Below are 21,753 nucleotides of genomic sequence, written 5' to 3'. Positions count from 1 at the left end.
AGCCTAATTTTTGAATCTTGAACTAAACCTGATGAACATTTCAGATAAGACTACGTTGCAATGCATGATAGTCTAATGCTTACAAGTATTTCATCTTCCAGAAACAAAAACAGGCATTTGGAAATACAAATGGACTTGAAGGCTGTTCTGTGAAGCACTTGATTAAACCCCTATACAACTATTTTTGCAATTCAGCTTTATCCCTCCCCCACACCCCCCAATTGGTCATTCAGCCCACAACCCTTTTTTCCCCCCTCACGAGTATTGCAAAACAGGGATTTTGATCAATTTAACAAACCAAAATGCCGGTTCAAAAGCAGTGAATCCCCCTTTGCTCATTTCTTACATGAACCATCTCCCTCAGCTATTACAGCTGGAGTCCATGCAAAACATGGAGTCCTCCGACAAAATTGTTCAAACTGTGCCTGATTAGTTGAGGACCAGCTGCGGACAGCAATCTGGGTCTTGCCAGTGATTGTCAGTTGGGTTAAGGCCAGGATGGACTCAGGACTCTGACCGTCTAATTTTGAGTTATTATCCTGTTGAAAGACAAATTTTCTCCCTAGTTTAAGCTTTGCGGCAGAAGCTAGCAGATTTTTAAAATCCAGGATCTCTGCTGTACGTGGCAGCACTCATCTTCCAATCAATACTGACCAGATTTCTAGCCCCTGCTGCTGAAAAGCTTCTGATAGCATGATGTTACCTCCACCATACTTTTTTAGTAGGCAAGGTGTTATTTGGCAGACGTGAGGTGTTCAAATTACATCAGTGTTGAGGCCAAAAAGTTCCACAAGTCTCATCTGACCACAAAGACCTCCTTCCACATCTTTCACAGCATCCTCTGAGTGATTTGTTTCAGCCAGGTCTTCTTCCTTGCCACTCTTCCATAAATACTTTTTCTGCAAGATCTTAAATTGTGGAGATGTGAAATTCATCTCCAGTTGCTGACTTCTGCAGTTCACTTACAGTGACTGTTGACGTCACAGTAGCCTCTCTTCCAAATGCAATTCTTCTCTGGTGACTAAGTTTAAAGAGAACAAGGAAGTGGCTGTGGTTTCATATTCCACCCCCCCCCCCCAAACAATGGACTACACTGGGGTATGTTCAATGCATTTGGGCTGGTCTTGTACCCTTCCCCAGATTTGTGCTTCTCTATTAACATTTCCCTCACTTGTCTTCAATGCACTTTTGTATTTATTTTGGTTTGGTCTTTTAAAAATCTGCCATACTGTAGGACTTTACAGAGAGGGGTAATTATTCTTATGAATTCATTGAATACAGGGGATACTCCCAATTTTCTACATCAACAAATTGGGTGAGTTGGTAAGATAACATACAGTACTGAATGGTAAACACAAAGTATACTGCAGATGCTGTGCCCAAAACAGCACATACAGACAAACTGGATTAACTCAGCAGGTCGGATAGCATCCGTTGAAATGATGAGAGTCAGCATAAAAATTGCAAAGGGGATAAATACTATTTCAGTATCAGTTTGTTTTTATATTTAGTAAAATGTCACAGGTTTTGGAATTCTTTTGATTTAACAATGCACAGTATTTTGCAGATTAGTTCAAAATAATCCTACTTCAATATATTTCAAATTTAGAAAATGAGACAGTAGAATGTGAAAATAGTTTTGGGAGCTGAGCATTTCTTCATGGCACTAGGTTCGGAATGATGAAGGGCCATTGATATGAATATCAAGATGAAAGCGAAACAAAACAATTCTCTGGTTCCCTTGCTCACAAATGAAACAAACTTCCAAACAGTAGCTATTCCATCACCGAGCTTGCCAATACATTCGCAGACATTTCAGCTCCAATTCAGAAGTCGTCACCAGTACGCAGTTGAGGGTTTATATACTCCTCCGGGATCTGAATGGATATTGATAAAATCTGGTGATCCAGTTGGCAGGTTCAAAACACTGAACTGCTTAGCAGCAGAAGATTCTGATTGGTTAGCTTCAGGGGAGGTCCATCGGAAGCATTTACTTTGCATTTACTAGAGATTACTGACGATTCCTTAACTGTCAACATCATTTTTTTTTCTCTTTTCTTCATAAGGGTTCATATACCAGATCTGTGTTGGTGTGTTTGTTGATGGATCCCTGTAGAGACCCATGCTTCGAGAAAATCTTATTCTTTTCTTGTTCTTGCTTGTTTCAAGACTCTGGCTGCCCTTTTGAAATGGCGACCTCCTTTGTCTTCATGAGCTGATAATGCTGGGAGTGGGCTGTGCCTTTTGCTCACTGACACTTCTGTGGCCTGGTCAGGAGTTTTCTTCCTGCTTGACCAACACAGTACTTGCTGCAGTCACTACACTGGATTTGGCAGATAACATTTGTTCTATTAAGTCACATTGAGGAGGAACCTATGGAAACTTAAAGTGCAACGAAGTGCTTGAATAGTTGTTTTTAGTCAATATCGATGTAGTAGGCAGAACGAATAACTTTGAGGTGCTTTATAAATTGTTCATTCACTGAATTTTAATGCCATGGGCATTTCAAACATTATTCAATCACTAAGATGAGAGAAAACAGCTTTGGTGAATCAAATCTTTTGACAGGGCAGAATAGGCAAGGAAAACCCACGTCCTTCACTTTAGGGCATGAGAACCAACTGGGTTTGTACAATGATTGTGCTTCGTGCAGCTGAGAAGACCTCTTAATTTCAAATTAGACTCAAATTTAGTCTCCATTTGTCAAGGTGGGATTGAACTGATTTCTCCAGATTAATGACCCTCAACTCTGGTTGCTAAACTAGCAATTTAATACAATCCCACTTCAATAATTTTACTAACGCAGAACTCCAAATCCACATTTGAACTACTCTTGGTCTGGTTTTCAAAAGCAAGAATCCTCAACCGTTTTCACACAAATGTTTAAACTTCAATAGCTCTTAATACATCCGCCAGATACATATGCTGAAAGGTTCCCTGCAGGTTGCAGGAATCTAATTCAAAGGCAGGCACCACCCCCCTGCTGCGTGGCTAAACCCACTTCTACAGCCAACTGGCTCAAACCTACAGCATCAACACATGCTGAAGTCTGACAGCTTTGGCAGCAGAGAAAGATATGAAATCCAAGAGTAAATTTGGGCAAATTATTTCAAACTTTCAGATTTTGACTAATACTAACGGTAAATGACCAGCGAGAGTAGAAACGTAGATGAAAAGATCAGATGAGGAAAAAGACTGAAATAGCAGCTCAGCTATTCTACTAAACCCTTTGAAAGAGAAACAAATGTCTGATGCCCTCAATTGACATAAAAGTCACTGACTTGAAGCATTAGCTGCTGCTCTCTCCACAGATGCTTCATGGCCTTGTAATGTCCTCATTAAGAATTATACCGCAATGCTGTGAGGTGCTTTTACTTTGGCAGTTTTCAGCAAAAGCAACATGTCCTGTTAGTAAGTGTTTTGGCTTTGGCTAAAGGAACCATTTCGTCTAATTTAGGAACGTTGTGTCAGCCCATCAGAATAGTCTTGGTAGGTGTTGTAACATTTCGCCCAGTGGGGTGCTGTGGAAGATTCAAGAGAGCTGGTCGGGGTGAGATTCTGAAGGACAGTGGTCTAGTTTGGGGTCTTTTGGTGGGCACTGCACAGTGTGGCATAAGGGAAGATGCTGCAGAGTGAAGCTCAAGGGAGTGACCCCATTTTAAGGAATGCATTGTGGGGAAGAAGTGCCCATACTCCTGAGTTAGCCAGTTCATTCAAGATGGTCCTCGAGGAAAGTTGAAATATTGGTAAATATACTTCCTTTGTAATATTATGCTGGTGTATCATCTGTTATTTTTCTAATGAAAAACAACTTTGGATGGGGCAGTATTTACACAGCATTCACTAAATCGAGGTTCCTCCTCAGAACATTCCAGCTTTGCTGTTTGGTGAAACCCTATATCATACTGACCCCAGACATATATGAGGTGGCTTTCTCACTGCAGAGTCACGTGGCTGTTAGCAGAATTACCTTACGAGCTAAGTTTGTCTACAAGCCCAGTGAAAGTTTTGCATTTGTGTGGTGCTTGCTCATCCAGAGATTGGATGCTGCATGAATGCTGTACAAGGATTGATTGAGCACTCTATTTGAATGTTTAAGCAATTGTTTAGACTAGTATATGTGGAAAGTGAAGTACATCGTAATTAATGTAGTTCATTATGGATGCGGTAGGGATTAAGGTTTGGTGCAATATGAAGAGGGTATCCACACATTATGCTTATGTTCTGAGAGGGATGAATATTTGAATTCCCCATAAACTACACAAACTGCAGTGCCGAGCCCTGTAAAAATATTGGGGAAAGTTGTACTGATTGAACAGCCAATCAGCTGGTAAGGATATTGTGTTAGTCCAGACTACCAGTGATGTGATGAAGCTGGGCACCTGGAAAGGCAGGGCCATGCCAGTTCATGGGGGGGGGGGGGGGGGGGAGAGGGAAGAGAGGGAGGAATGTAGCTGAGGGTGAAGACCAAATATAATTTGTTCTCACTTCTGTGAAGAGAAGGAAAGGAGTTGTCTGATGTGAGAAGTCTAACAAGATCTTCAGCTGTTAATTTATGAGCTAGTTTCGGCTATTACATCACTGGGTGATAAATGCTGAAGTGTACCAACAGAGAGCCAAAGATATTGTAGGCTGAGAGTGTTCTCTGGAGTTAAGCCCACACCCAATGTTGAAGAGTGAGACCGGCTGAGCAGACATCTGTTACTGGATAAATGGCAGTGCTCAGACAATACAAAAAAAAAACAGTCTGGGAGAATTCAAAAGGTCCAGCAGCTGATAGAGGTTCCTAAAGGCAGAAGATCCATTAGCCATTTCGGCTAACTACTTACAGGAAGTTCAGCCGATTTTATGACGTTTTAGGCACCCTCCTGAAGGAAGGAGAGAAGTTGTCTACCAACCTTTCCTGGTTGGAGAAACAGCTGCACTGTGGCACAAACGGGGAACTCAGCTGTCTGAGAGAAACTGCTCGAGAGTGGAGCAAGCTGTGAAGGGCATGCAGTCACATGACATGATTGCTCTACGTATCCAAATGATCCACAAGATGAGCCCTCCATTTTTACCAAATTACTCAGAGGTTATAGAGGAGGAAAACAAGATTGAGAAGCGGAACATTTCCTAAAGCCGAGTAGTGTCTTCATTGGTCGCCTGTTACTAAAGTGACCCCTGATAACAGACAGTTTTTGAGGAATGCTGTAAAAAAGCCTTTGAGTTGAGCTGACTCGATGGAGGTCTGCCAATGTTTCAGTTAAACATGACACATCCACTGGGAAACCTGACCCACCTGTAGGACCACCTGAATTTTTTTTTAAACTAGAGAAGCAACCAATGCCGTGGAGAAGATTGCCACTTCAAGTACAACTGAGGGATAGGAAAATCCCTCAAAAGTCAGCAGTTAATCAAACAGAAGGATAACTATGGAGGGACCCACTAAAGAAATGGCTGCTGTCTTAGAGAGGAAATGTACCAATCAGGGTATCAAGAGACTATTCCTGAAGGTTAAGTGGGACCAAGCTCTGATTTATCCATAAGGATTGAAGACATTTATGCTAGAGCCATACTTGACACAGGTTGTCAAGCTACTTTACAGATCCTTTTACAACCAGTATTTGACACATTTACCATTGATGCCCACTCAGTGCCCTTGAGATTCGGTGGCTCAGTGCTGATGAGGACACATACTGGAGTTTTTGGAAGATTTTGGAGTAACAGACTATTGATACACCAATGTTGGTCTGCCCGGATCTGGCTGAAAAATGCGAGGCTTCCATTCTTGTGGGAACAAATACTCCCATGGCGAGAAGGCCCATGGTAGCATGCAAGGAGAGAAATGGAAAGATTTTCTGAAAAGCTTGTCCATTCACTCAGTACTCAGATGCTTTTAAGCAAGTTCCTCCAAAGTTAGAAATGATGAGCAATATCAAAGAACAATGTGGTACACCCATGTTGTGTCCTGGAGAAACTAGAATGACAGAAAACACCCCCCCCCCCCCAACATTTCAGAGTGATCTCACTGGTTAGCACCAGCAGAGGGTGAAGACGTTCAGCAGCACCTGCTTAAATTGAAGGTTGCTGAGTTCAGTGAGGGGGCAGAGGAAATTGAATTGTGAGACGATGCAAGTGACAGGCAGGAGGTGGTATCCCCAAATAAACAGGACAGACATAAGGAGTGCCTGAGGCTGAAGCAGCTAAAGATAAGAAAAGGTCTCAGTCAGGAAAACACCAGATAGGCCGGCATATGATACACCTGGGAAACAGTGTTATTTCAATCACTGTGTGATTTGTGTTACTCCCATTTACAAATAGATGTTTGGGGGGAGGGGGGCTGAAATCACAAGATTCATCTGAGTACTGTGTAAATCATTAAGTGTTAAAGTCAAGAAGACATGACTATTTTTGGTTTGGGTGGGGGGGTAGAAGAGAACAATGTAATGCCCTGGGTAAGATTTTTTTATTTTAACAGTTGCCGCCTCGAATAAAAAGGAGAATTTGGAAAAATTTAAAGATCAGCTTTGTCACATGTACATCAAAACATGGGAAAATGTTGTGTTTGCATCGGTAACCACCGTCTGAGGATTGTGCTGCAGGGAGCCCACAAGTGTCATCATGCTTCCAACAGCAACATAGCATGCCCACAATTCACAACCTGCAAGTCTTTGGAATGTGGGAGGAAACTGGAACACCCAGAGGAAATCCATACAGTCATGGGTAGAACATACCAACACCTGACATACTGTGGCAGGAACTGAACCCCAGTCTTGCAGGTGGCATTGTAAAGCATACTAACCACTACACTACCATGCCCAAACCTAGCATGTTCCTTTACACTTTTGACACTGATGTACCAATCTGAAATAACAATACTGTATTTTTTTAAATTTGGGTCACTTGCTTTCAAGGAAATTTTCAGAGTAGCATCATGCAACGGAACTGACAAAGAGGAATGGAAGTCTTCAGTGCTTCAGCCATGAGTAGAATGGAAGAACAGGGTTGAAGGGCCGAGTGGCCCACTCCTGCTTCTATTTTGTTATCATGGTTACTGCACCAGCTGCAGTTTCCCCCTTCCCCCCTCAACTCCATGACCAGCTCTTTTGTCTTGCTAACCATGGAAGGAAGATTTTTGTCATGACGCCATGTCACTCAGCTCCATCTCCTCCTGTACTCTGACCCATTAATATACTTAGCATCTCAAATCATATGTACTTCTCCAAGGTGGGGAACTAATGGGGATTTTTTTTTTTAATATACAAAAACTTCCAGTCAAGCCACGTGCAGGCAAACAAAAATATTTTACAATGGGCTCATGATCACTTGTATTGACACAAGTTTCAGAAGAACGACCAAAGTCAAATAATTTTTATATGTAAATATAAACCCAAAAGCTCACTTTCTCATTTTTGACAGTTTGAAACTACTACAAATTTCACATTTGTCTTTAGAAATGCAGACACATCTGGGCTAGAATCAGCCCACATTACTCGGAACAAGGAACACCAGATGAACAAACAATTTGGAAGGCAAAGCCTTTCACTTAACAGGAATTTGATTACAAGAGTCAAAATGTATTAATGCATTTATAGATTTTTTTTTCTGAGAATGCACAGAGAGCATCGTGCGGCTTTGTCTCCCTGCCAAAGAGTCAGTAGTTTTACCGTAGGAAGTTGGTATAGATTCACTAGATAGATTCCTGGAATGGTGGGTTTGCCATCTGAGTGGAGATGTGTCCCATTCATCCAAGTTTAGAAAAATGAGGAGATCTTACTGAAATTTGCAAACTTCTTCCTGGAATTAATAGAATGCTTTCCTTGGCTGACTAGAGGTCAATTTCAAAAGGTGCTTGCCACTTGCGTCGTAAACAAGATGATATTTATTCATACAGTGGGTGGAATGCACAATTGACTATGGAGGCCCACTCAGTTCATTTAAAGAGAGACCTACATATCTCATTATTAGGGGATATTAAGGATACAAATGTGGTGTGGCAACGTATTGAGGGAGATCAGAGATGTTCTCATAAATGGCACAGAGACCTGTAGGGTCAAGTGGCCATTCCTTATGAAGGCCAGTTTTCAAATACAGCTTTCTCTCATCTTCCCCCAATCAAAACTGTGAACCATTCCCTCACCTGATTCTACATACTTCAGTTTTCCTTCTGCCCAGGGCTTTGAAGGCGGCCACACTGTCTGAATTCTCCCAGGGATCCGATCTTCCCCGTGGTCACGTGACTGAGTTGGCTGGCTGACAGCTGCCCATGTGTACAACTTGTCCTGCTGTTTTCAAGAAAAAAAACAAAAGCATTAAGCTCTCAAAAGTTCAATGATGCAAACAGCTCACCTCGAGTAGGAAAAAACAGGCTAGAAATACCAACTAAAATTGAGGATACCTGCAGTAAGAAGATATAATTCAAAATAATGGCTTTTACCTCAAAAAGACTCACCTTCAAGTAATCCCAATATACTAGGAACAATCCCCATAACATCAAATGAAATTTGAGCTAGATTTCTTATGCAAATTAAACCTTGTACAATAAATAACATTGCCATGTGCAAGAATTTATGAAAACTACCTGCTGTATTACCTTGTAATACTGATGTAATCTAGCTTCAGATCCAATTAACTGTAAAGAATGGAGCATCTCCCAAAAAGACAGTGTACAAATGTACATTTTCCTTTCCTTCAGTGTTAAGCCAGCTTTGTTTACCTGCCCAAGAATGCCAGCTGTGGAGGTGGACAGTTGTCTTTCCTTAGTCTGCAGATGCAGATCACAGGCTGGGATGCTCACCAACTCACCCAGTGTTTGCCGGACAGCTTTCTTCAATCTCAAAAGAGCAAGGGCAGCACCTGCCTGTTTCACTTTTCTCCAAGTCTCTCTATCACCCCATCTGGGGTCCTTCCTCAGATCTAGCAAACTTGAGAAAATATCAGGCATGCTGCCTTTTGAGCCTGTGAAAGGGGAAGGAGAGGACCAGTTATTGTTATTGGAATTATCCAGTTCAGTTCTTACGGCAATTTCCTCTATACCAGATAAAATCTGATGTTGACTGATTAATGAGCTGAAAATTCCATCACCACTTGCTTCTTCACCGCAACTCTCCACATCAATCACATCACAGGTACCAACTTGATTGTTGTTCATTTCTGCCTTTAACGACTGAATGGAGACCTCATGTTGTAATGTAGTTTGTTTTGCTTCTCCCCTAACCTGCTGAAACCCATAATGATTTGAAGCAGCTGTCTCCTTCCATTCAGTTACGTCAGAGTTCGAAGCAATACTCCCAGCCATCGCCCATTTATTGCTCAGGGCATCAGCCAGCCCACAGGACCACCAAACTGCCCTATTATTTTAAAACACACACATTTGCTGCAGTTATTGCAAACACACCCATTATTTTGTCTCCTGGACTTGAAGTTTCAATGACGACTTCCATCTTTTGTTCATGATCAAATATTGTGCTGTTATGTTTCCACAGTCCAGCAAAGAGCAGCAGAATAATCCTTTAATGCTTTAAATTATTCTTCAAGCTTTCCACTGCTTTGCGTTCCAGATTTCACTCACATCTTGCTGCATCATGGAGCCTCTGGCCACTGCAGGGCTTGGAGATGTGCCGCAGACAAACCAATGAGATTAACTTCCAATGTAACTGATCCAGCACTGGAGCACAAAAGAGCAAGGGTGTACTAAATCATGAAAAGCACCAGGTTGCACTGACATACCGATCCTCTCCTGCGACAAATTCTCAGCCTGTGTGCAGCAGCACCAGTCACCGTCGAACTACCCACATACAAACTAGTTGCTTATGCCAGGCACACACCCACAGCAGTCAAATGACAGACTCTGCAGGGTCACTCAAAAATGAATGCTGACTGGTCAAAGCAAACAGCAGGCTGGTTGAGAGAGGCGAAAAAAAGTCAATTTACATATGCTCCTGTAGGATTCACTGTTTCAGTCAGCTTCGTGGCTGAAGCAGAAATCTCACTTTTTAAACTCCTGATACTTCAATTTGTCCAAGACTTTCCACATTCAGCATTAACTCCTGTGTTCCATTCAGTTAACAGAGTAAATCCCAGCACCACTCAGAACGAGAATTAAACCCTAATGTTCTATTACACCCTGTTCCCAGCACCAAGTTTCTTGAAAAGAACTTTTTGCTGTAAATATGAGCTGATTAGAATAAGCAGTTACAAATTTCTGCAGGTGGAAGTACATCACTTCTAATAAAAGTACAGCTCAAGATACCAGGGTTCCCACTATGTGTTGAGGGGTAAGTAGAGGGAGGAGGGAAGAGATGGGTTCACTCAATTTTGTCAGCAACCTAGCGAACTGCAGAATTTTGACCCAATCAACTATATGGATGTGTCACAGCAGCTTCTGAATTTCTTCACTTGATGTGGCATGCATCAGAAAGAATGGCTTGCTAAGCTTTTTCAGAAGGCAAATAAATGTCAACCACATTACTAAGAACAGAGAAAGAGTTTTAAAGCACAGAATCGGGCCCTTCAGTCCAGCACATCTATGTCAACCTTGTTGTCAATCTGCATTAATCCCTACCGCTCACATTCAGGCGCTATCCGATGCCTTGCCCATTCGAGTTCCTGTCTAGTGGATAGCACAATGCTTTACAGTGCCAGCATCCTGGGTTCAAATCCTGCTGCTGTCTGCAAGGAGATTGCATGCTCTCCCCTTGACCAGGTGAGTTTCCCGAGTGCTCTGGTTTCCTTCCACAGTCCAAAGACATGCCAGTTGATGGGTTAATTGATCATTGTCAATCGTTCTGTGATAAAGCTTGGGTTAAATCGGAACTTGTTGGGTTATGTAGTTCATAGGGCCAGAGGAACTCATTTCAGATTGCATCTCAATAAGTCAGATGTAGTGATTGCATCAAATTCCACCACATCTGGTAGTGAGTTCCATACATCAGTGCAAAATAATTCCCCTCCCTTCCCTTGCCTTTCATCTGAGCCCTATACCTTTGGTTTTGATACCCTACTATGGGAAAAATTTGACATCAATACAGTCTCTGAATTTTATATACAGTGGAGTCCAGTTACTTTGGACACAAGGACCAGGACATGTTGGCCCACTTAAGCAGCTACCCCAACTAGCTGAATTTTCACAGAAAAGTGTTAAACGGGCATCTAAAAACTACAAAAAAAGTGCTTAAATGAGCAATATTTAAATGAAATGCAGAACAAATTAGAACACCACCAATTCTAAGACAGTACTATAAAACCACATTAGTTCCCAATACTTGTCAAAGGAATTCATCCAGTGTATACTGCTGTTTTCTTTTGACTGACCAGAAGAACAGAATCAGCACAGACAACTGGTGTCAAGTTCTTCAGAGTTCCCATCACAAACAAGAGAAAATCTGCAGATGCTGGAAACCCAAGCAACATACAAAATTCTGGATGGACTCAACAGGCCAGGCAGTATCTATGGGGGAAAAAGTAGAGTCAACTTTTCAGCCTGAAACATCAACTGTACCTTTCTCCCCATTACATACTCAGTTTGAACATGGGCCAGAGGGATGATGTAATGGTCTTGTGAGTGGGATGATGTAATTGTCTCATGACCGTGGGGTGATGTTATGTCATGTAGTGGCATGTTCCAAACAGTATTTAAACCAAAACCGTGACTGACGCAGTTCTCATTTTTATTTTTGTGAAATGTTGTTGTTGTCGGTCGGAGGTGTAGAGGCTTCACAGACTTTATTTGTTGCACATTTATTTTTCCCTTACAGTGTAGTATTGGAGAGTGAAGGCATTACTGGAGTTCAAAGGATTGGATAAAGTTAATGTAGTTCTGCATTTTGGGAATGGTAGACCTTTGACTTCATTCAGGAATGGTAGCTTGCACTTTTGAGTTTAAACCCCTGCAAAGTCGGAAAGGTTTGTGCAGTGACCACCCTCCAGTCAAAAGGTCAGTTCCTTTCCATTTCTTTGTGATTTCTTCGAACAAGGCATCTCTCAGCTGTGGGATTGGCAGATTGTCGTTACTGCGAATGAATCATTGTTTCGGGGGAAGTCTCTCCTTAATGACTTTATAAATCACGTGGACTTTTGAATTTATCACTTTAAGTCTGTGCTTGGATGAGAACTCTAAGAACAGTTTTTAAGTTTGACCGTGTATTAGATATTGCCGCCTAACGGTTAACTTCCGGTTAAGTTAGTCGTTTGTTTACTTTAAGTTTGAGCAGAGGTTAATAAATCTCGGGATTTGTTTGAAACCCTGTCTCAGTTCCATATTCATTGCTGCTGCATTTGTAATACCTCATAGATGCTGCCGGGCCTGTTGCATTGCTCAAACATTCTGTGCTGCTCTTCATAGTTCTTAACTTGCAGAGGGAGCTTCATTTTCACTTTATTGGCATCTTCATGTTTCAATGCTTGAAACCACAGTGAGCAAATTCTGAATTGTCATTCTGCTTATTTCTTTTTAACTATCAGTGACAAAAATCACTGCTTTTTGAACACAAGCACACATCACTGGCACCATTTAAAAACTGTTCACTCCAAACATGGTGTAGGGTCCAACAGACAAACAAGCGCACACGACTGAAACTTGTTAGAAACTGTTCAGCATCAGTCTCCTGATTAAGTGGCACTGAGTCCCAAAGGAAATCCCAACTATTTAATCGATTAGTTTTTGCTCTTAAAGAGCTGTCCCAAATAAGATGCTGCCTTGGTTAATGAATTGCACAATTAAAGCAGAATCCAATTTACATCCATCAAGTCATTCCTCATTCTCCTTCAGTCCAGGGTCAACAAACCTAGTCTATCCAACCTCATCAACAGCCCAGTAAATCTCTTCAACATTCTCTCCTGTTCAAACCTTCCGATACTGTGCAGAGCAGAAATTCACAGTACTTCAAATGTGGCTTAACCAATGTTTCATAAAGCTGCAATATGAATTTGCTAGCCGATGTTCAAAGGCAGCAGCAACAAGACTAACAAGGCTAGTTTATTTTGAAAGCCTAATTGACATAAATATAGACATGTTTAGTATTAATTTGAATTCCCCAGATTGCCACCAGGTGCAATTTCAGGAAGAGCAGGAGTTGATTCAAACCTGTAGCCAACAGTTAAATTCTGTGTGAAACAGTAATTGGAATAAAAAGGATTTGGTTATAACTTAAGTTTAACTATTTCTTGTTCTTCCAACAGCAAGAGAAAGAATGCTGTGTCCATTAACTTGCAAGAATAAAGGAAAATCAGCAAGTTCTCCTTTATAAATTAGAAACAGAAAACCTACAGCACAATACAGGCCCTTCAGCCCAAAATACTGTGCTGAACATGTACTTATTTTAGAAATTACCTTGGGTTACCCATAGCACTATTTTTTCTGATCTCTATGTACCTGTCCAGGAGTCTCTTAAAAGACCCTAAAGAATCTGCCTCCACCACCATCACCAGCAGCTCATTCCATGCACTCACCACTCTCTGCATAGAAAAGCTTAGCCCCGACATCTCCTCTGTACCTACTTCCAAGCACCTTAAAATTGTGCCCTCTCATGTCAGCCATTTTAGCCCTGGGGGAAGAAAGCCTCTGGCTATCCATACAATCAATGCCCCTCATCATCTTATACAGCTCTATCAGGTCACCCCTCATCCTCCGTCACTCCAAGGAGAAAAGGCCAAGCTCACGCAATCTATTCTCATAAGGCATGATCTCTAATTCAGGCACCGTCCTTGTCAAATCTTCTCTGCACCCTTGCTATAGTTTCCATATTGTTCCTGTAGTGAGGTGATCAGAACTGAGCACAGTATTCCAAGTGGTGTCTGACCAGGGTCCTATACAGCTACAACATTACCTCTCAGCTCTTAAACTCAATCCCACGGTTGATGAAGGACAATGCACCATATGCCTTCTTCACAGGAGTCAATCTGTGCAGCAGCTTTGAGTGCAGTATGGACTCAGACCCCAAGATCCCTCTGAACCTCCACACTGCCAAGAGTCTTACCATTAATACTATATTTTGCTGTCATATTTGACCTACCAAAATGAACCACCTCATACTTATCTGGGTTGAACTCCAACTGCCACTTCTCAGCCCAGTTTTGTATCCTATCAATATCCCGCTGTAACTTCTGACAGCCCTCCACACTATCCACAAAACCCCCAACCTTTGTCATCAGCAAATTTACTAACCCATCCCTCCACTTCATCCAGGTCATTTATAAAAATCATGAAGAGCAGATGTCCTAGAACAGATCCCTGAGGCACACCACTAGTCACCAACCTCCAAGCTGAATACGACCCGTCTACAACCACTCTTTGCCTTCTGTGCGCAAGCCAGTTCTGGATCCACAAGGCAATGTCCCCTTGGATCCCATGCCTCCTTACTTTCTCAATAAGCCTTGCATGAGGCACCTTGTCAAATGCCTTGCTGAATTCCATATACACTACATCTACGGCTCTATCTTAAATGTGTTTAGTCACATCCTCAAATTCAGTCAGGCTCAAGAGACACAATCTGCCTTTCACAAAGCCTTGCTGACTATTCCTAATCATATTATGCTTCTACAAATGTTCATAAATTCTGCCTCAGGATCTTCTCCATCAGCTTACCAACCACTGAAGTAAGACTCACTGGTCTATAATTTCCTGGGCTATCTCTACTCCCTTTCTTGAATAAGGGAACATCTGCAACCCGTCAAAACCTTTCTCATCCCCATTGATGATGCAAAGATCAATGCTAGAGGCTCAGCAATCTTCTCCCTTGCTTCCCATGGTAGCCTAGGGTACATCTCTTCCAGTCCTGATGAGTTATCCAACTTGATGCTTTCTGAAAGCTCCAGCACATCCTCTCTTAATGTCTATGTGCTCAAGCTTTTCAATCTGCTTCAATAGGTAACTTAAGTCTAAAAGGTTGGCAGTGTATTAGTGATTTACAGGCGTTTGCATACCCAACATGCTACAGTTGGACTACCATTATTTGCAATACTTAGACCACAAGACCACAAGTTATAACAGCAGAATTAGGCCACTTGGCCTATCCAACCTGCTCCACCATTTCTTCATGGCTGAACCAATTTTCCTCTCAGCCCCAATCTCCTGCCTTCTCCCCACATCCCTGACCAGTCAGGTATCTGTCACAAGCTTACAGAAATATACATAAAGTCTTCACCTCCACAGCTTCCTGTGGCAAAGAACTCCAAATTCACCACTCCAGTAAAATATATTACTCCTCATTTCCCTTCTAAAAGGATACATCTCTATTCTGAACCTGCGTCCTTGGGTGTTGGACTCCACCACCACATTCATTCTATCAAGGCCTTTCACCATTCAGAAGAATTCAATGAGGTCAACCCTCTTACTTTTGAATTCTAGTGAATACAGACTCAGATCCATCACGCTTCATATGAAAGCCATTCAATCCTCGAATCATTTTATAAACCTCCTTTGGATTCTCTCCAGTTTTGGCACATCCTTTCTAAGGGGCCCAAAGTTGCCCATAATACTCCAAGTGAGGCCTCACCAGTCCTTCATAAAGTTTCAACATTACATCCTTGCTTTTATATTCTAGTCCTCTCGAAATGAATGCTAACATCACTTTTACCTTCTTCATTACAGACTCAAGCTGCAAATTAACCTTCAGGGAATCCTGCACAAGGACTCCCAAGTCCCTTTGCACCTCAGTTTCATGTATTTCTGTTTCCATGTTCCAGTTCTGGTTCATTGCACAACACCCAACACAGAATAACTAATCCTCCAGTGGGCCCAACTACAAGCTGCTCTAAAATGCCCATCTCATAGGCACTCTATAAATTCCCCCTCCTGTAATCCAGCACCAACCCGATTTTCCCCCCATCTGCATATTGAAATCCCCTAGGATTGTAACATTGCCCTTTTGGCATGCATTTTCTGTCTCCCTACTTAATTTATACCCCACATCCTTACTGGTTAGGGGGCCTATCAGGGTCTTTTTACCCTTACAGTTCCTTAGCTCTATCTACAATCATTCAACACTTTCCAACTGTCACCTCTAATGATTTGATTTCATTTTTTAAAACCAACAGAGCTATGCCACCCCCTCTGCCTATCTTTTTGATACAATGCACTTCCTTGGACGTTATGCTCCCAGCTATAATCTCTCAGCCAAGAATCAGTGATGCCTACATTATACCTGCCAATCTGCAACTATCCGTATACTGCTGGCAGATACAGCCCCTTTAGTCCTGTATTCACCCTGGTTGTCCACCTTTAACATTGCAACTCATACTGTGACTGTAATTTTGCCCCATCATCAGCCTCTCCTCAACACATCGCCTCTGTTTGTAAACCAGCTACCTCATCTTCACCTTTATCCATCTTTCCTACGATACTTCATGCATTAAAATTAAGCAGCTCAGGACATCAGCTGCTCCCTGCTCAACCTTTTGATTGCTAACTGAGGTCTTACTGACATCTAGCTCCACAACTTCTGCACCAACTTTTCTGGCACTCTGGTTCCCATCCCCTTGCAACTAGTTTAAACCCCAATGTGCAGAATTAATAAATCTTCACGATAGGATATTAGTCCACCTGTGGGTCAATCCTATCCCATCTGTACAGGACCATCCTCCTTGGAAGAGAGTCTGCTGATTTAAAGATCTTATGCCCTCATTCCTACACCAACACCTTAGCTACATATGTAATTGTACAATCTTCCCAGTTCTGGTCTCACAAGCATGTGGCACGGGTGGCAATCTTGAGATCGTAACTCTGGAGGTCCTGCCCTTTAACTTAGCACCCAGCTTCCTCAACTCACTATGCACTTACTGAACATTCTTCTGGCTGTTCGCCCTCCAATTTCAGAATGCTGAGGTCTCAGTTTGAGGTATCCCAGACCCTGGGGCAACATACCATTTGGGTATCCCCCTCTTGCCCACCAAACCTCCTGTCCATTATACTGATGTATCATCTATCATGACAGTGTGCTTCTTCTCCACCAACGCCCCCCCCCCACCCTTCCCTTGTGAGTCACAGAAGCAGACTCCATGCCAGAGACCAGACCACTGACTTTCCTCTGCTAGGTCAACCCCTCCAACCATATCCAAAGTGATACCTGTTGCTGAGGGGAATGACCACTAAGGTACTTAGCATTGGTTCCTGAACTCCCTTCCCCTTCCTTACTGTCAGTTTCTTGTGCCCTGCATGTTAGGTGTAATTACCCCTCTATGTCTTATCTGTCACCCCTTCAGCCTCCTGAATGATCTGGAGTTCATCCATTTCCAGCTCCATCTCCTTAACATAGTGTTAGAAGCTGCAGCTGGATGCACTTCTTGCACTTCAACTAATTGGCATGGAATTAAAATAATTTACTGGTATATTTCCAAAGAATTAAAAATTGCAAGAAAACAAGGTTAAATTGTTTGAGGGATTGGTCTTTAATCTCACTGTTTCAGCAAAGTCTGTACTTCATTCTAAAAGTGAATCCTACAATCTCTCTTAGAGGCACAAGAACAAAGTTCAAAGTAAATCTTCAAAGTACATGGCACTGCATACAACAAAATTCCTTTTCTTGCAGGCATTCACAGGAAATACAGGAAACAAAGAATCAATGAATGACTGTCACGAATAGGACAAACATACCAAAGTGCAAAACTAAATACAAAAGGAAAAAGGATAATGAGCAATATTGAGAATATGAAATAGTATCCTTGAAAGTGAGTGCGTAGGTTATGGGAACATTTAAATTACAGGGGAAAGTGAAGTTTATCCTCAAAAGCCTGACGGCTGAGGGGTCATAACTGTTCTTGAACCTGGTAATGACAGTCTTGAGACTCTACAAAAATTCCTGAGAGGAGCAGCAAGAGCATGGCCCGGATCATCTTGACCATGTTTATGCCATAAACATTTATTTAATTTACTTTTTATATAAAAAAAACTATGGGAGGTTAATTGGCTCATCAAATTGATACTCAAAGTCCAAAAAGCCCATTTCATCAGTTCTTTCATAGATGCCCATCAATGTTGATTAAGCTGAAGGTGGTGCAGAAGGTTTACAAGCATGTTGCCAGGATTGAAGGGCTGTAGTTCCATGGAGAGAGTAGTTAGGCTGGGGTTATTTTCTCTGGAGCCAAGGAGGCTGAGGGTGCCTTATAGAGGTTCATAAAAGCAGAGGCGTGGATGAAATAAATGCTCACCTTTTTCCTCAAGGGTAGGGCAGCTTAAGCACTCGAGGGCATAGGTTTAAATTCAGGGGAAAGATTTAAAGACAATCCAGTGGATTATTTGCCCCCTCCTCAACACAGAGGGTGGTGTATATATGAGACAAGTTGTCAGAGAATGTTGTAGAAGTGAACACAATGTTTAAAAAACATTCAGCCAGATGCAGGATAAGCAAAGGTTCAGAAGAATATGGGCCATACACTTGCAAAAGGGACTAGCTTGAGAAGACATCAATCAGCATGGTTGAGATGGGCTGAAGGGCCAGCTCCCATGATGTATTATTCAATGACTAATTCTTCTCATCAACTACACTGGCAGCCATAACCAAATAGTACATCTTCAGAATAGATTTATTATCAAATAATGTATAAATTATACAACCTTGAGATCTATTTGCTTACAGGTTGCCACAAAGCAAGAAACCACAAGACCCCAATTTTAAAAATAAATAAATAAAAGGCGCACAAGAGAAAGGAAAAAGCAAATAATACACACAAAAGGAAAAGCAGGAAGAAAGCAGGACTCCCAGAAGTCATTGCAATACTCTATAGCTTGAACAAGAATCACTAAAAGCTTAAGTGCATTAGAAATTGATGGAATTTGAATTAGCTCACAAGACTAAGATGCAATATGTTGAAACTTGTGTGAAGTGTAAATAATTCTTATTTTAACTATTAAAACTAACCACTAACGAGCGTCAACACTAACTCTTTCCAGAGGTTGGATGGGACTACAACCAGAAGTCATGGGTTAAGGGTGGAAGGTGAAAAGTTTAAAAGGAACACGAGACAAACTCCTTCACTTACAAGGCTGAGAGGATAGAATGAGCTGCCAGCACAAGTGATGCATGAGAGCTCAATGTAAATGCTAAAGAAAAGTTTGGCTCAGTACATGGACGGTGGGGTATGTTGGGTTTTGTTCCTGAAGCAAGTCAATGGGAGCAGGCAGTCTAAATAGTTCAGCATGGACCAGTTGGGCCAAGAGGCATGTTTCTGTGCTATAATTTTCTATGACACTATAACTTAATACAATAAAGCATCCCACAACTAAAAACAAATTCAAATTTTCCTTTCTTTCTGAGGCATTGGCAAGCAGCTAAACCCAGAATGAAGTCTGTTCAATGATTTGCAAGAACTCACTTTAACCTGACCACAGGACTTGACTTTACTTGGCATCAGTTCAAGAATATTTCCATGCTTCACTAATTTCCAACTGGCTATGCAGTGCATTAGTACCAAATGTCACAATTATGATGTGCACCCAAGCATATAAACACATTTCCGATGAGAGAGCCATCACTACTACTTCCAATAAAACTCAGTTAACACTAGAAGCAAACAGAAGACGACTCAGAAACCTAAATGTAACAAGTTCAGACCTGGATAGCCCGGCTGATTGTTCCCAGGACACTGCTTGTATTTCAGACTTCCAGCATTTAGAATTTCACGTTTCAGCACACCAGTGTATTTCTTCCATGTGCATTTGAGTTCCCTCCCATTGCTGAATTGTCTCATCAAACGTTAAAGCAGAGGGTATTTGGCTCATTGTGTCCATGCTGGTTCTTTGAAAAGAGCCATCCGATTAGTTTCACTCCCCTGCTCTCTCCCCAGAGCCCTGCAAGTTCTCTTCCTTTAGGACTTTTTCCAAGCCACAAGAAACATAGCCACATAAAAATTCTGGCCAGGCAGCATCTATGGAAAACAGTAGTCAACGTCTTGGGTCGAGTCCCTTTATCAGGACTGAAGGAAAAAGATGAGTAAGGTGGTGGGGGAAGGGAGGAAGAAATACAAAGTGATAAGCTTGTGTACAAGGCGATAGGTGAAACTGGGGTGGGGGGGGAGAGGTGAAGTTCTGGGAAGTCAATTGGTGAAAGATAAACGGCTGGAGAAGGGGAATGTGATAGGAGAGAACAGAAGGCCATGAATGAATGAAAAGGGGGAGGGGCATAAGGTGAGAGGGGGAGTTTGTAATGGGGAATGGTGAATGTGTTGGAGGGGGTGCGCATAACTGGAAGTTTGAGAAATCGATGTTCATGCCATTGGGTTGGAGGTTACCCAGACAGAATACAAGGTGTTGCTCCTCCAACACGAGTGTGGCCTCATCACAGCAGCAGAGGCGGGCATGGACTGACACGTCAGAATGGGAATAGGAAGTAGAATTAAAATGGGTGGCCAGTGGGAGATCCCACCTTTTCAGACAGAGCTTGGTGCATGTCAGACATCACCAATATAGAAGAGGCCATACTGGAAGCTCCAGATACAGTAGATGACCCCAGACTCACAGGTGAAGTGTCACCTCACTTGGAGGGACTGCTTGGGGCCCTGAATGGTAGTGAGGGAGGTGGTATAGCGGCAGGTGTCACCTTGCTCCACTTACAGATAAGTGCCAGGAGAGAGATCAGTGAGCAGGGACAAATGGACAAAGGAGTCACAAAGGAAGTGATCCCTGCAGAAAGCGGGGGTGGGGGGGAGGAGGGAAAGGTGTGTTTGTTGGTGGGATCCCACTGGGGATGGCGTAGTTTTATATAAGTATATCTCCCATCCAGGTTACAACTCATCTGGACCTGGGACAGTAGCTGTTACTTCATCGACTACCCGCACCAGCAGCCTCCATGTCCAGCACATAATTCTCTGTAGCCTACGCCATCCCACCACTTGGTGGGATGGCGTAGGCTACAGAGAATTATGTGCTGGACATGGAGGCTGCTGGTGCGGGTAGTATATATATATATATATATATATATATATATATACATACACACACACACATACACACACACAAATATATATATATTTTAAAAATCTTAAACTAATGTTTTGAATAAAATTGAATTACAAAGTTGTTTGTATTACCCATTTTACCACTTAAAAATACTTCTTTGCAGAAAAAATGATTGAACACATCTATTACTATAACCATTTGCACACTTGCTTTACTTTAATGTAGCAGCTTGTCAACGCCTTTTGAAAAATGCTCATACAGGTTCTTTTGATAAACCCTGCTCCTTACATCTTCAAAGAGCTCTGGAAAATCTGAGGGATCACATTGGTAAGTTCACTGATAACACAACAGTGGCAGTACTGATCACCAACCACAACAAGACACCCTACAGAGGAAATGGAAGAGCTGGAAGCCAGTTATGAAGCAAATAACCTCTTCAGCACCAACAAGGAGATGGTTTATCATCCTCAGGAGAACTCTCACCACTCTTTGCAACAGTGGCAGAGCAGTGGAAATTGACAGCCATTTCAAACTCCTGGGATTTCACATCTTGTGCAACCTCTCATGGTTCCAGAGAACATCCTACAATCAGGAAAGGTCACCAACTCCTCCAGTTTCTGACGAGGCTACAGAGATCTGAACTATGCAAGTCTAGAAGGAAGTCTAGAGTGCGACAGGAGCCATTTTGATTTTTTTTCTTCTTCAGAGCACCTCCCTCTGCGACTGGATCCTAGACTTCCTGACTGGGAGACCTCAGTCAGTCCGGATTGGGAGCAGCATCTCTATCACTATTACACTCAGAATGCCCCCCCCCCCCAGGGTTGCATGCTCAGTCCACTGCTGTTCACTCTACTGACCCACGACTGTGCAGCAACACACAG

General features: G+C 42.3%; 1 protein-coding gene across 1 annotated transcript in view; it reads right to left on the bottom strand.

The window, feature by feature from the left end:
• The window catches only part of LOC132403320 (formin-2-like), a 392,743-nt gene that overhangs the window by 309,695 nt on the left and 61,295 nt on the right, over window positions 1-21,753 (bottom strand). The window contains 1 exon segment of the mRNA XM_059986771.1: window positions 8,123-8,267. Within this exon segment, the coding sequence (XP_059842754.1) occupies window positions 8,123-8,267 (145 nt within the window).

This window comes from Hypanus sabinus, chromosome 12 (genome assembly GCF_030144855.1).
Source record: "Hypanus sabinus isolate sHypSab1 chromosome 12, sHypSab1.hap1, whole genome shotgun sequence".
Classification (NCBI taxonomy): domain Eukaryota; kingdom Metazoa; phylum Chordata; class Chondrichthyes; order Myliobatiformes; family Dasyatidae; genus Hypanus; species Hypanus sabinus.
This window is presented reverse-complemented; position numbering and strand designations above follow the sequence as displayed.